This window comes from Asterias rubens, chromosome 8 (genome assembly GCF_902459465.1).
Source record: "Asterias rubens chromosome 8, eAstRub1.3, whole genome shotgun sequence".
NCBI classification, from domain to species: Eukaryota; Metazoa; Echinodermata; class Asteroidea; order Forcipulatida; family Asteriidae; genus Asterias; species Asterias rubens.
The window spans coordinates 12931111-12945557 of NC_047069.1; the positions used below are offsets into that span (position 1 = coordinate 12931111).

The window sequence follows — 14447 nt, forward strand, 5'->3', positions numbered from 1 at the left end:
GTAGGAATTAAGAGGGTAGGCCTTCATCTCAATTAGGTGAAGTGTTAACAAAAACTTAACTAATAATCATCCTTAGCTGTTTTTTTTTAAATTTTTTTTTATAGTTTTTTTGTAATTAATTGAAATACAATATTTTAAGTAGATCTGGAGATTTTTTATGACAATTAAAGGATTTAGGTACTTTTTTCAAAATGTCCATAGATTTACATTAAACTTACAGTGTTTGAAGATAATGATAGTGGAAAGCTTCCCTTCAAATATTACTTACTGAGGTGCTGTAGTTTTTGAGAAATAAGTAAAACAATGTCATGAAAATACGTTTGTAAATGATTACAATAATTTTCGTCTCATGAGACGCTAAATTATTTTCATGACATTGTTTTACTCATTTCCCAAAAAACTGCAGCACCTCAGCACAAAATATTTTCAGGGAAGCTTTCTACTATCATTATCTTCAAACTGTGTTAGTTTAGTGTAAATCTGTGGACATTGTGTTTTTTGTCCTACAAAAGTTACATAGACCCTTTAATGTTGTATTCAAATTTAGCATAACTTTTGGGGTGGTTTTATACTCTTATTTTGTTTTCCTATAATGGGTGGTTGAGTGTATGAGAATACATTACAAGTCCTTTTGACTCTTTATGTTCCTTCACAACTTGTATAAATAGACCTGCATCGGCCTTTATTGTTATATTTTACTTGATACAACGTTCCTGTTGTTGTTTTTTGCAAAAAAGACCTGTATTAGTGCTTTAGACCTAATTTTATTTGATTTCTCTCTGATGTCCTGACGCCAGATTGTTAACTTATTGCAAGTGAGTGTTCACGATGAAGCTGTGTTTAATAATCATTATCTGAACAAGAGGACTTGTGCTAACTTTAACCATGGAGCTAAGCTTTAACTCACTATGCCACCGTAGCCCACCAATGACTGAGTCCATCTTGGCGGGGGATAACTTCAAAGATTGTTTGTTGCAAACGTCCCAATAGCCCTTTATCACGGTGTGGTCATCTTGGTTTTCTCTCATTCAAATCAAAATATAACCATACCGAGGCTGGGAAGGAGAGAGAGACTGGTTTCTTTTTATACAATGAATGATATGTATTGCTATTGGATTCAAGGAACATGACGAAGATTGTGGTAGCATGATTAAGATGTATCGACTTGAAATTCCCGCCTAAAAACTTTCCTTTACACTTGATCTCTTTCGATTTGCAAAAACATAATGAGCACAAAACAATCCTGCTCAATTGCTAAAGCGAACGATGCCCTTTTTTTTTTTTTTTTTTTTACAAGCTTAGAGTGTACATTGTGCTGAGATAATTTTATGCGATGAGCTTAAAGACAGTGGACACTATTGGTAATTGTCAAGGACTAGCCTTCACAGTTGGTGTATCTCAACATATGCATAAAATAACAAACCTGTGTTAAAATTTGAGCTCAATCGGTCGTCGAACTTGCGAGATAATAATGAAAGAAAAAACACCCTTGTCACGCGAAGTTGTTTAGATGGTTGATTTCGAGACCTCAAGTTCTAAACCTGAGGTCTCGAAATCAAATTCGTGGAAAATTACTGATTTCTCGAAAACTACGTCACTTCAGAGGGAGCTGTTTCTCACAATGTTTTATACTATCAACCTCTTCCCATTACTTGTAATCGAGAAAGGTTTTATGGTGATAATTATTTTGAGTAATTACCAATAGTGTCCACTGCCTTTAAACAGGGATAATTAGTAAGATTAGATTAGATTATTTTGGTATCGACAACCGTATCACTAATCACTTTATTCGATGACATTAATTCTTATCATAATAGGTTGATGGGTTGATGGAGTGCAATCGTTGCATCTGCAGTTAAAATTACATGTGTATATAATAATTGACACGATTTATTGTTGCCAAAGACCAGAGTGCACCATTGGTTATAACATTGTCAAACCAGTCCACGAATTATGTGAACCATGAAAGTTCCGCTCGATCAGTTATCTGCCCTATGGTTTTTTTCACTGGTTCCAAACATCGAATTTTGGACTCGCGAGATCATGTCAAGATTTATTATTTTTACCCATTTCTCACAGTACAATCCCACTTCAAGACTGGGAAGTTTTCCACCACGACCATCTTTATACCAAAGGGTGTGTAAATTTGAACATTATTATATAACTCAAATCCAAAGAACGATCTTTTAATATACACAGAATTAGTAAGATAAAGCTTGCGGTGAAAAAATAGATATCTTGAGTGAGTTTGTGGTTCATAAAAGATAAAAGTAGCAGAGCTTTACCCAACGTTTCAAACTTGAAGGCCCTGCCTATCATCAGGTGGTTGCCTATCGGTTTTGGTTTGCATGGTGTGACAACCATTTTGGTGCCCATCGGAATCAATGAAGAACCAGTAGGCCTACGCTGCTAAGCCCCGCCCCGTCTCGCCCTAAAACTACGGCCACCAACCTATTACGGTTTCAGCATTTGCAACAACAACAAAAAGTTAATGGCCTGATGCTAACCTTAGAGTCTCTCTAAAAGGTTGAAGACACTGGACATTATTGGTAATTGTCAAAGACTAGTCTTCTCACTTGGCGTATCTATCTAAAAATGCATAAAATAACAAATCTGTGAACATTTGAGCTCAATAATTGCTCGTCACAGTTGCGAGATAATAATGAAAGAAGAAAAAAAACCTTGTCACACGAAGTTGTGTGCTTTAAGATCCTTGATTTCGAGACCTCAAATTCTAAATCTGAGGTCTCGAAATCAAATTCATATGGAAAATTACTTCTTTCTCGAAAACTAGGTTACTTCAGAGGGGAGCCGTTTCTCACAATGTGTTCTATTATCAACCTCTCCCTATTACTCGTTACCAAGTAAGGTTTTACGCCAATAATTATTTTGAGTAATTATACCGATAGTGTCCACTACTGTCTCTATCTAAAGAAAAAGACTCTGCTAGAGAGAACAACTCTTCGAGATAGAAAGACTCCTACTTATAGTGTCGAAAAGTCAGACCGTTAACCATTAAATTTTGCACTTATGCCATGTAGGTCCTTTAGTGGTTGGAATGGTTAGCAGTTTGCAACAGCCGAATATATTTTTGTTTACTATTTTTATATCATACAATTTACCGCGTTAATTATGTCCCAGTACCTTTTTTACCTCCATGTTTGCACGATAATCGCTTGAGGTATCAAGGCAAACAGTTCACCGTGACGCCGTATACTTCGCCCAAAAATCAACTATGTTTGAATAAGTTTTTTTTGTATTTATAATCCTTTATATAAACCATCAAAATAGTGTGTGGGCGTGGTGTGTATGGAGGTCGGTCGCTTCCATCATAAATCAGGCGATATTTGTTTGTTTGGAGTTTGGGGAGAGAAGTGGCCTCTCTGACAAAAGCAGGTCACTAGATTTTTGTGTATGTTTATATAAAAAAACTTCTACCAATCTGGAAGTTTTGAAGCACGACGCGTACTTTATTATGTCAGCCAGAAGGTACTCGCGGATCAGAAAAAAAGTTTATTTAGACTGGAAATCTTAGCAGCCTAAACTGGCCTTGTCGATCGGGAACACACGCACCTGTTTACCTGGAAGGGATCTGCCTCAGAGGAAACGGCCAGTGGGTAACCCGACGGGGCTAGCTGCCCGTGACGATCGCGCTTGTCAAACCCAACTAAAAAAGTCCAAGGACCATTGCTCCTTTTTGGAGCCTTTTATTACACAAGCTTGGCATCATGAAGTGAGTGAATACGCAACGTGACTTCTGAATGAAGGGGGGCCTTCGACGAAAAGGGACCTTGGAGAAATTTGATTAAAAATTTAATTCAAGCACATCGAGACGGTACGTCACCAAACATAGTTCTGCAGTGGGCACGTTTCTCAATGAAGGGTGATGTCTGTACGACGAGCGCCACGGTCACTGTTTATGTTTGGGAACTAGAGTGCGGTTGTCTCACATCCTGTGCAAAGTGTCTTTCAACTTGTCATGCATCTTGGAACCAAACTTTGAAGCTTTCTCAACACACGCGTACTGGTGGCCCACTTTGTTGTGGTCATTGGGCCCTTCATGATTGGGAGAAAAGTAAACAGCGCCTTCACTCGACGAAAGGATTTTCACAACGTCGGTGACGAAGACTCCTTAAGTTGCTGTTAAAAAAGTGATCACTAGCACCAGCTCGTTCACTATTTTGCAAATTCGACATAATTTCTTCTGCAGAAAACAGCATATAAATGACTGACTTGTAAACTTTTGGAGCTCAGAACTGCTCAGAAACATTTTAAGCTGTTATTCTAGCAGCTTTTTACTGGAAAAATTGTTCTCTTTGATAAACTGCGAGCAGAAGTGGGCTTCACCATGAAGGATTTTTTGAAGAAGTTAAGGAAGCTTTCCTATACTCTCCGTGGTTCCCAATGCTACCATGCTGATTACCAGTTAAGACGAAACCATGTAAACTTTGTACACGGCCGTGACCGCGGAAGTGGATACCCTCTACGACGGTAAGCGTTTCTAAAACTTCATTTTCTATTGTTTAGATGACAATACAAGTGTATTCAAGCCCCTATTTGCATTGAAATGTTCTTCAAATGAAGGGAGTCAAAATTGACGGGGTGAAGTTAACTCTGCTGCAAGGTTATGGTTCCAAATCCAACACGGGTTTCTGAACTGTCTGTCCTTTTTAAATTTTAGTTTTTGTTTACTCTCCCCTCTCCTCATCAACCGACCGTCCCCCCCCCCAACACTTCCACCCACAATCGGTCCCCTTCACGCTCAGCTTTGTTCGGCTGTCACCTTGGTTGCGGCTGGGGGCCCAAAATGCAAACCTGGCAACTGGTGCAAGGAAAAATAAGGCCCACGTGCTTGTTTTGTAAAATTAAATTGCTTTGTTTACGTTTTGACAGATGAGATGACAATCATTCATTGTTCAACAGTTCAACAATCAATGTTTTAACTTTTATTGGTTTTTTCACTATCAAAATATCTCACAAAATAGCAAAACACCAACAAACAATCTTCAAACATAAACATGCATGGATAAAAAAAAGAGTTATTTGGCACAGTTTTTTTTTTACAGCTGACCAGATAAAATCACAGTTCATGAGGTCCCGTATTATTAACTGGGGCTCCGTTAGGGCTCCGTACTTGCATTTTTGTGTTTTCTAGTATGCAAAAAAAAAAAAAAAAGCCCCTGTTACTGCGTCTTATTTCACACTGAATATTTGTACATAGTGAATTAGTTAATGAGCTGTGACAGTATTTTCTATGGAAAGCTGAAATTGTGAGTTGACAGAACCCATTGTGGCGGCATGGTCTAAGAAAAAGTAGCAGGCACTAAAAAAATCACTTGCCTGCATGAGCACTGAGCACGCGTGTGACTACCTTTTGACAGTTTATCCCCAAACAATTAGTGCCACTGTCAATTTAAATTAACACCTTTGTGAGGCGTTGATCTTTAATTGGTTTGTGTTCCATGCAGGAAGGAAGTCCTTCCTAACCTAACCCACCCATCAACAAGTAACCTGAATTTATCTAGTGTTTATGAGTACAGTTTATCCTTCTTGTTCTTGTCCAACTTCCCTTTGTAAACAAAGTAAGGAGCTAAGTGATTCATTTCCAGGAATCTATTTTCTTAAAAATCATAGCCTTAATTTAGAATTTAGGATGCACCCCACTAAATAGGAGAAAACAGAGCATTGGTCTTATTATATTGGTAGGCCCTTGAAAATAATACATTTAAATATAGACCCCCCCCCCCAAAAAAAAAAAAAAAAAAGGGTAAACAATATTCCCAATATTGTGACCTGGGGATTGTTTACTTCCAACTTGAGGTATTTGGGATGACATTAGCCCTGAAATAAATGGTCCTATTTGCAGAGAGTTGTTGAGAGATTATTCAAGATAATTTTGAAAATAACACCAGTGTAGTTTTTTTTTTAACTTGTCGAGGGAGAATAATTTGACGGGTACTGGGACTCTCCATATCAAATTGAGCAGAAGATGAAAGTTCACAAGTCAATAATAACAGATGATTTCCAATTTGCTGTAAAAGAACTGTGAGACTTTGAACTATTTTTCATATTCTTTGCAAAGTTCAGTAACCCCACTTGAATACAAGATACGCAACTGGGCAATTTTTGCCTCAATTGGTCATGGAAGTTGCAAGAAAATGGAAGAAAAAACACTGTGGTTGAACAGAATTGTGTGCTTTCTTCAGATGCCTGAGAAAGGCTTCATACCTAAAGCCTTTCTCTGATTCAAATGGGGGTAACAAACGAAAACACTTCTCCAATATCCTACTTTGTACTTCATTAAGTGCTCTTTACCAAGTAAGTTGTGTTGTAACTTTTGGAGTAAAAATCATGTACATATAGGTCTCTTTTCAGGAATTGCTGCATATTTCAAATCGCATAATGGGTGTTTGCTGTATCGTACATTGTATTGTGTGTAAACATACAAAAGCTTGTCTCTTTTGTGGAACAGCAATGCTCTATGGTCTGACGAGGTCAAATTGAGAAATCACTTGTGACCAAACAAAATTGTATTCTGACATTATTCAAAATTAACTCGCCATTTGTCATTTGTATTTGAATTGATGAGTTCTTTCTGTGGTTTGCTTGTGACTCTGACCATAGAGTACTCTATGCTCTGACTGGTTGCCTACTGGGCCCAATTTCATGGCTCTGCTTACCATAAGCACAGAATCGGCGCTTACGGAAGAAGGGAATTCTGTGCTTACGGCAAGCGTATTTCACGGGTTAGCGGCGAATTTGGGCTTCTGTGCGTGCGTACCTCACGTTACTAGGCATTCTACGCTTACAAGGCTAGCGCAGAAATTCGGCGCTTGCACGTAAGCGGAGAATCGCGATCGTAAGCGCAGAATTCGGCGGTAAGCAGAGCCATGAAATTGGGCCCTGGTTATTATCACTCACTTGAATGTTCCTGAGCAAACAAAGTTCAAAGTAAAAAAGCTTTCATTGTAGCTGGGCCAATGATTTGGTTGGAATCTGTTAACTTATATACATTTCGTAAACGACTCACCTTTTTAATGTTCATTGCTTTTATGTGCCTTATTAATTATCTTGATGGAATACTGCTTATCTAATTGTTATGTTATGTGGAGTAACCGTTTATTTTGGCAATATACATACATTTTAAGTAGGATTTGAAACTTTGCATGGTGGAAGTAAGATATAGAAAAGTTTGCGGTAACACCATGTAATAACAATCTCTAAATGAGTTGGGGTGGTTCTGAAAAGAACCGTTGTCCAACGGTTCTTTTCAGAACCACCCCAACTCATTTAGAGAAAAGAACCGTTGTCCAACGGTTCTTTTCAGAACCACCCCAACTCATTTAGAGAAAAGAACCGTTGTCCAACGGTTCTTTTCAGAACCACCCCAACTCATTTAGAGAAAAGAACCGTTGTCCAACGGTTCTTTTCAGAACCACCCCAACTCATTTAGAGATTGTTATTACATGGTGTTACCGCAAACTTTTCTATATACATACATTTTCTTTTATTAAACTCAGCATGTTTCTACTCATAGAAACAGCTATGAAATGTAAGTCAAATTGTGTACAGTTACTATCATACAGGTCTGTAAGTAGGCCTAGGCGAATTATTTGAATATCCGGTTAATGGCGAATAGGTTTTCCTATCCGTAACCGCAAATGGCTTTTTTTTTCTTAACCGGATATCCGCAATGGGCGCGAATACTTATTTATAAACCGAATAGTTCTGTAATTACAACCAAGTAACTGGATATTCTTTAATATCCGAATATCCGCGGACGTCGGGCCACAACTGATAGGAATGTTTTGTCTGAATCCTTATGAAACTTCTATTAAGACAGCATAAAACAGCATAAATTAAGTGTTTAACTATGCTCACCTCCGTGAAGAGTTAAAACAATTACATTTCAGACGTAATTTGTTCAAAGATTCAATCACGATCAAAAGAAAAAGCAAATCGCTATCTTTAAATTAGATCCGGTTATTTTTATGAATGAACCGAGTGACACTGTCTAAAATTAATGTCAAGCCGCCCATAAGATCTCATTCACAAACGAACAGCGCCCTTTTTTTCCCCTTTTTTTTTTTAAATAGCGCCCTCTAGCGGCGAAAAAACTATTCGAATATCCGGTTAATTTCGGATAGTTGGCCAGCGGTATCCGAATACCAAAATTTCACTATTCGCCCAGCACTATCTGTAAGTATTGCTATGTATAGTGTAGGCAAGATCCTTTACATCAACAAGTTGTACAGTAGGCTCCTTTATTGTAATACACATCTGTTAGACCACATCCACAGGATTCAGGAAGTGTCTATAATCCCTCCTACCAAGGGGGAAAGGTCGACGGAGGTCATGAGAGTGTTGGATGCAGGCGCCTACCATCACTCCATGACATTACCCCCCAGTCTGATGCCCTACCACTGACACCTGAAAATAAATAAGAAAATCTGTTTCCTCATAATCTTTGACCAGCTAATGAACTTGTCAGGGGTCAATTAGAGAATCAGTTAATGTCAATCATCATTGAGTTACCAATGGGAGGAGGTGGGATGGAGGTTGATTTTTATTAAATTGATAGGTGTTTGTTTATTGCTAGATTATTATTAATCATGGGGGGTCATGCTCCTGGGGAAGTGGTTTCGGAGATGATTTTTTACATCATGCTAACAAGTTGTGTAGTTTGGGTTCAGAGCATGATTTACACATTCATGGTGCCACCAGGCCTGTAATGCTTCGTTTCGCGGAAAAGGGCAAGGGCACCAAGGCATTTTCTCCTTGGCGAAGGGCACCCTATCAAAAAGTTAAAAATTTCTACTGGAGCGTTTAAGGGCACCAAGGCAATGACCAAGGGGCATGGAGGCAATTGCCTTTGTTGCCTCCGTTAAGTTTCAGGCCTGTTAATTGCATCATATTTGTATACATGTAGACCATGTAAAGTGCATATTTTTTTAGTACGTATGCATCGCCTGATAATTGTAAAAAAAAATGATCACAAATATAAGGGTCATTTGCATATTTATACGAAGGTCATTGTAACTGTGAATACCTATGAGTCATTTTTTAGAGTTTTTAAATAAAACAATATTGTTTTAATGGTGGTTTATCCATCTGGAACACTTTCGTGTTCATTCTGAGAGTGTCATTTGACACAGTTTGAAAACAAACTTAACTAAGGGAAAGAGCAGTTTTGGTTTTTGGAATAGTTTACACTTTTTTATTTACGTATTTTTCCAGACACTTATATTATGCCTAGTGCAGGGCTCGAATGTTTCTGATAAAATTCCACGCAAACATTTTTACCAGACTCAAATTTATTTTAAAAGACCAGAATCCGATTGTAAATTGTGAACTGTTTTTTTTTTAACAAGTTGCAAAAAGATGAGAATTATCTCATTTGTCTAAAAGGCAGTGGACACCTTTGGTGTCAAAGACCAGTATTCTCACTTGGTGGATCTCAATATTTCAGTTACCAAATCTGTGAAAATCTGGGCTCATCTGGTTGTCAAAGTTGAATAATGAAATTGAAAGAAAACAACCGTGTTGCACAAATTTGTGTGCTTTCAGATGTCTGAAAAATGCGCACAGGCCTTCTAATATTTCAGTTAGAAATAACCTTTTTCAAAAAAACAACAACCATATTTCAGAGATAGACGTTCTCCTTTGTTTGTTACCAAGTGAGTTTTTATGCTAACAAAAATGTGCAGTCCAAGTAAAATATTTGTCAACTACGTTATCTATTGTATTTGCAATACTTTTTCTTTTACTACATTGAACCCTCTCTCATGTTTTTGAACTTAGTCACCGCAGGACATTTTCAAAAGATGAGTCTTTAAGTAATAATCGTTCTTAATCATCCAAGACAATCGGGTATTAAAAGTTATGACAATCATGGACATTTAGTTTTAGAGGTCAAGTCTATTTAGTCACTTTATTAATTTGCTCAAAACAATGCTCGCACAATTTATGATGCCTGCAAAAAGAGTTTTAAAAGTCACGCGAAGAGTTTCATAGACAGATTTAAATATGCAAAAACTGACCCGTCATATAATTCCATTGTTGTGAGATATAAATTGATTTGGAGCGTAGATGCCGATCGATGAGGAGAGATATTTTGGGGTCTCCTATGTTTTTGATGAAAAACTTTTTTTGACAAGTTTATGTGAGAATGGATCAGGGGAGTTGAAACTTCTGCTGAATTTGTTAAACGTCTTATCTCACAACCATGTCTGCTGTGTGTAGAAGAAGAAGGTATGTACAATGTACTTGCTAAAGAAGGAGGAATTTCTTGTGGGTGACATCCATGAGAAAATTTCTTTGAGATAATTAAAAAGTATGTTTTTTTGAACGATTGTTTTGATCCTAGATATAATAAAACTAACCTATTAAAATTTCATTTAAAAAAGTGGTCGTGTTTTTGAGATAGGTCCGGAACGGTTATGTCCAAGCCGGAAGAATAAAAAAAGTTTTCAGATTTATGTTTGTAAATAAATGTTTATCTGTCCATATCACATTACTTCAAAATGTTTTTTTGTTCTGTACTTGTAATCACAGTCTTTATTGCAATTAATTTTAAGAGTGATTACCCATGTAAAATGCATTCCACTAATTTAAGTTTCTGTTCCCGTCGACTAATGTGTTTTCTTTACATGTGACTTTTGGTTGTGATAGGTGTTTGTACTATTTGTATGTTACCCATAAAGTACACCAAAGTAAGATAGGCGTTTAAAAGCACTGTATACAGTTACAAATCCATATTTGATGTTGTGTGAGTCCACATGGAGAATCAAACACGACCCCTTTGTTCTTATAAGGGCAAGACATTTTTTTCACCAGGCCTGCTGAACCGCTAGAACACTGAGTATGTCCTGCCACAAGAGGGCGCTTCGAGTCATGCAACATGGTTACCTGTAAAACAACCTCACACCCACCCCTAAAATTGGGTCCCTTTTCCTGCCAAACAGGAATATCCTGTTTCAGTTTGTACCTTCGTTTGAAAAGGTGTCATCCTTCTTTGTTTTACTTTTCGTTATCGCTCAGTTCTGAAGTTCAGGAAGGAAGGAAATTAGGTTTAGCGTCGAGCAAAGACAATACTCTGAAAATGAAAGCTGTCGTTTGCACTCTGTAGTATTGATGTTGAAGTTGAGGTATTGTCAAAGTTATTGTTTGCTGGTATAGCTGTTTGAAGTTGGTACATGCTCCTTCCTGTCTTCGGATTTCTTTTATTATCTATTTCACTTTTGTGGCAGGAAAAATATTTGTGTTTAGGAAGTGAAAGTTTGTGAAGGATAATGACGTTTCAAGTTACGACTTTTTGTACCTTTCTTTTTAAACAACACAAGAATCCAGGAGATGCTTTTATGGTAAATGAATGTGCCACCAGTGTGTCTGAGGCGGTTCCTCCTATCAAGGTGTTTGAATGTGAACCACGGCCTTCTGCTTTCTCTCACCCGCCCACTCTTGTTTTGCTGAGATGTAGAACAGAGAGCCTTTCCAACGGCTTTATTCCATGTTAGAGGAATGTCAATTCCTACCTACAGCTCCCTGAGTTACATTCATCTTGAATTTTTTTTATTTCTTGTAGCCCCTTTCAAAGAGTGGCTTTTGAGGAGTTTTTTTTCAGGGGGGGGGGGGCGAACTGGCATAATTAGGTTTTTTTTAATCCTTTTATTTTTGTAGGTTTTTTTTAAGGAGAAAATTCCTTGGGTCAACTAGATTAGTCCATTCCAACCAAATGAACACAGCAGCTGGAAAACAAAAAAACCTGTCAAACGCAATATTACACACAGTGAAACAAAAGGACTAGCCCCTATGCTGCTTTATCTGAAGTGATTGTTTTCTTGTTTGTACTTTCCCCCTGCTGTATCTACCATTTTGTTATTTCAAGAATTTTCCTGATAGTCTCATTTGGTCATGGTGTTTCAAAGTATCCATAATACAAAGGCCTGATCTTGGAGCTCCCATTAAGGCCAGAAGTTTAAGACATTGCCCCAGGTCATGAGATAACTGGTAGTCAGTGTTTACCTTTTTGGTGGATAAAACTCTGTGGGGAGGTATCCTGTATCCTCAAACATTATCTCACTATCTTAAAAAAAAACATCATCGTCATCATTGTTGCTGACTTTCCTCCAGGAGTGCCCTGCCCTTGCCTGTGGTAAGAATATCTGGTTTTGGATACCACCACTTCATGGGTTAATTCTTGAAGTCTTTGAGGGGTCAGAAGATCATGGTTGGTGTTTCTGTTACGAGATGTACCATGCCTTCCTCCATGGTAGAGTTGTGTTTTTACAAGTCTTCGGAGTAAAAAATGACCAGCCTTTGTCCAGCTGTACTGTACAGCTTATGGAATTTTGTGTAATCATGAATGGTATCATGTGAGGCTTTTATCAACAGACCGGTCACCTTCTTAGAGGTTTAGTTATAAGTTCCTGAAGAATTTATTTTGTTATGGACATCAGTGCTGGTCTATTTTGTTAGAGACATCACAGTGCTGGTCTGAGACCACTCTCAGGACTTATTGGTGATAACTGCTACTAGCCATCTTGGACTCTGGACTGGAATGTAATAGTAATACAGTGAAGCATGAGTGAAGTAAGATAATATGAAAGGACAAGAACAAAAACCATGGACTCCCAGCTACACGTAAGTACATTTCAGATCTGGTCTAAGATTACTCAGGATCTGTCCTTCTGAAACCAATAGTTGGACCGCACCATCAACAGAAAAGTAGACGACTTTCCTGGAGTGAAGTACACAGAAAATATTAAGGAAATCATAGAAGTCTGCAGAATTGTAAGCGATTAGAACCTTGGAACTGAGAGCTGCGTGAAATTAGTTTCAGCTGATCGACTCCGAGCCTGGCCTTCCAAATCCAAGATATTCAAGTGGACCTGACTGCGCCCCCCCCCCCTCCTTCAAGTAAACAGAGAGCTTGATGGGTCAGAAATCTGTGCCTTTCCTACCTACTGTTTATTTGCTGGATCAACAGGATGGATTAAACTACTTCTATCTTAATCCCCACAACCCAAAAGATGAGATTTGCTTCCCCTCTCTTCTGGGCTAGCTCTTCTCACCGGTCTGTCGCACCAGAATGGCTGCATGGATAAACAGTTGACAGGGGAGATGTGTGTATGTTAAGGCCCCCCCCCCACAATACACAGTGGGCTGAGGATTTTAAAGTAAGGAGGTAAAGGAATAATCAGTGGACTAAAGAATTGTTGGACAAAGAGTCGGGATTAAGAAGGGAAGTTGGTGTTCCTCTTTTTGGAGGCCAGATGATACCTTGGATTTAAGAAGAATGAGACCCTCCTGCTGATCCGAGACCTCACATCACCATCTCTTCCTTCTGTGGAACATATTCTACTAAGTTGACTATTCTTAAAGCTTCTACATTCCTGGATACTACACTTATTCTGTCTGATTGACTAAAGGCGACTCAAGAGATATCTATTTTGTTCAAGAACGCTGTCGACTCCAACTACTCAGTTACAGCAAGAACATAGCCCAAAACATCTGATCTTGTCAAACCCATTTTTGGTCAAAATTGGAGAGTTGTGTCAGCCGAGGGGCAGGGATTGTTGGTTCTTGTTCTATGCAAGTGGCTTTTGATGTACATAGCCATGCTGGGATTACAACAACGTTCTACAAGGCGGAGGTAAGCTTCTAGTGGATCCTTGGCAGAGAGAGTGAAACGGTTTCAAGTTCAATTAGTATCATTTGCTGTAACTTTGATTCTCGATAATGTATAAGTCGGTTTGATTTGGGGGGTAAATAGCCGAAGGCTTACATGTTACTTTAATTTTTGATTATAAATCGCAAATAAACATGTCACTTAAGGTATGCACCCCACCCTCGTCAGGAATGCCCTTCACTTTTTTTAGTGTTAAGCCAGAAGAACCAGTTCGCTTGTCATTTCACTAGTCCAGAAGCATTTCCCCCAGTAGTGCAAGTGTAAGTTATATCAAAACAGTACTCGAGTAGAACTCACATTTGAGAACTATGAGACTGAACATGGGTTAAAGTAAAAATAAAATGCGAAAGTGGCAAAAGTGTTGTTTGTAACTGGTGACAAGGAAAACATTTTTAATAATTCGTAGTTAAACATGGCTAACGGTCATCCGCTTTGGAAGGTGTATACTGCAGAACTTGGGTTAAAATTCGTTAAGTCCATGCAAGTTCATCAAGTTAAAGTGGTCTCCCACGAGTGCCCTTCAACATCTGGCCCTCATGGTCTTGATCAAACTCATGCGAGACCTCATCAAATACGGTTCACCTTCATTGATTAGTCTTGGTAAATTGAACTATGCTCAAAGATCTTAAAGCAAAGTACAAAACTTTTGTCAATTTTTTTGTTTCAACTTTTATGCATTGTAAACTGAAAAAGCTCACAGATTTAACACTTTTATTCTTGAGGCTAATATGCTGTTGAGAAAATATCATTTGAAGAC

The 14447-nt window shown here is 38.2% G+C and overlaps 1 protein-coding gene across 2 annotated transcripts in view; it reads left to right on the forward strand.

Moving 5' to 3' along the window:
• The first annotated feature begins 3647 nt into the window (after window positions 1-3647).
• The window catches only part of LOC117293319 (kelch-like protein 8), a 56644-nt gene continuing 45844 nt past the window's right edge, over window positions 3648-14447 (forward strand). The window contains exon 1 of one of the 2 annotated variants that reach the window (XM_033775579.1): window positions 3648-4491. In XM_033775579.1, coding sequence (XP_033631470.1) covers window positions 4349-4491 — 143 coding nt within the window. In that variant the 5' untranslated portion in view covers window positions 3648-4348. Of the gene's footprint in view, window positions 4492-13238; window positions 13655-14447 lie in introns of those variants that run through there. The other variant, XM_033775580.1, reaches the window with a different exon arrangement.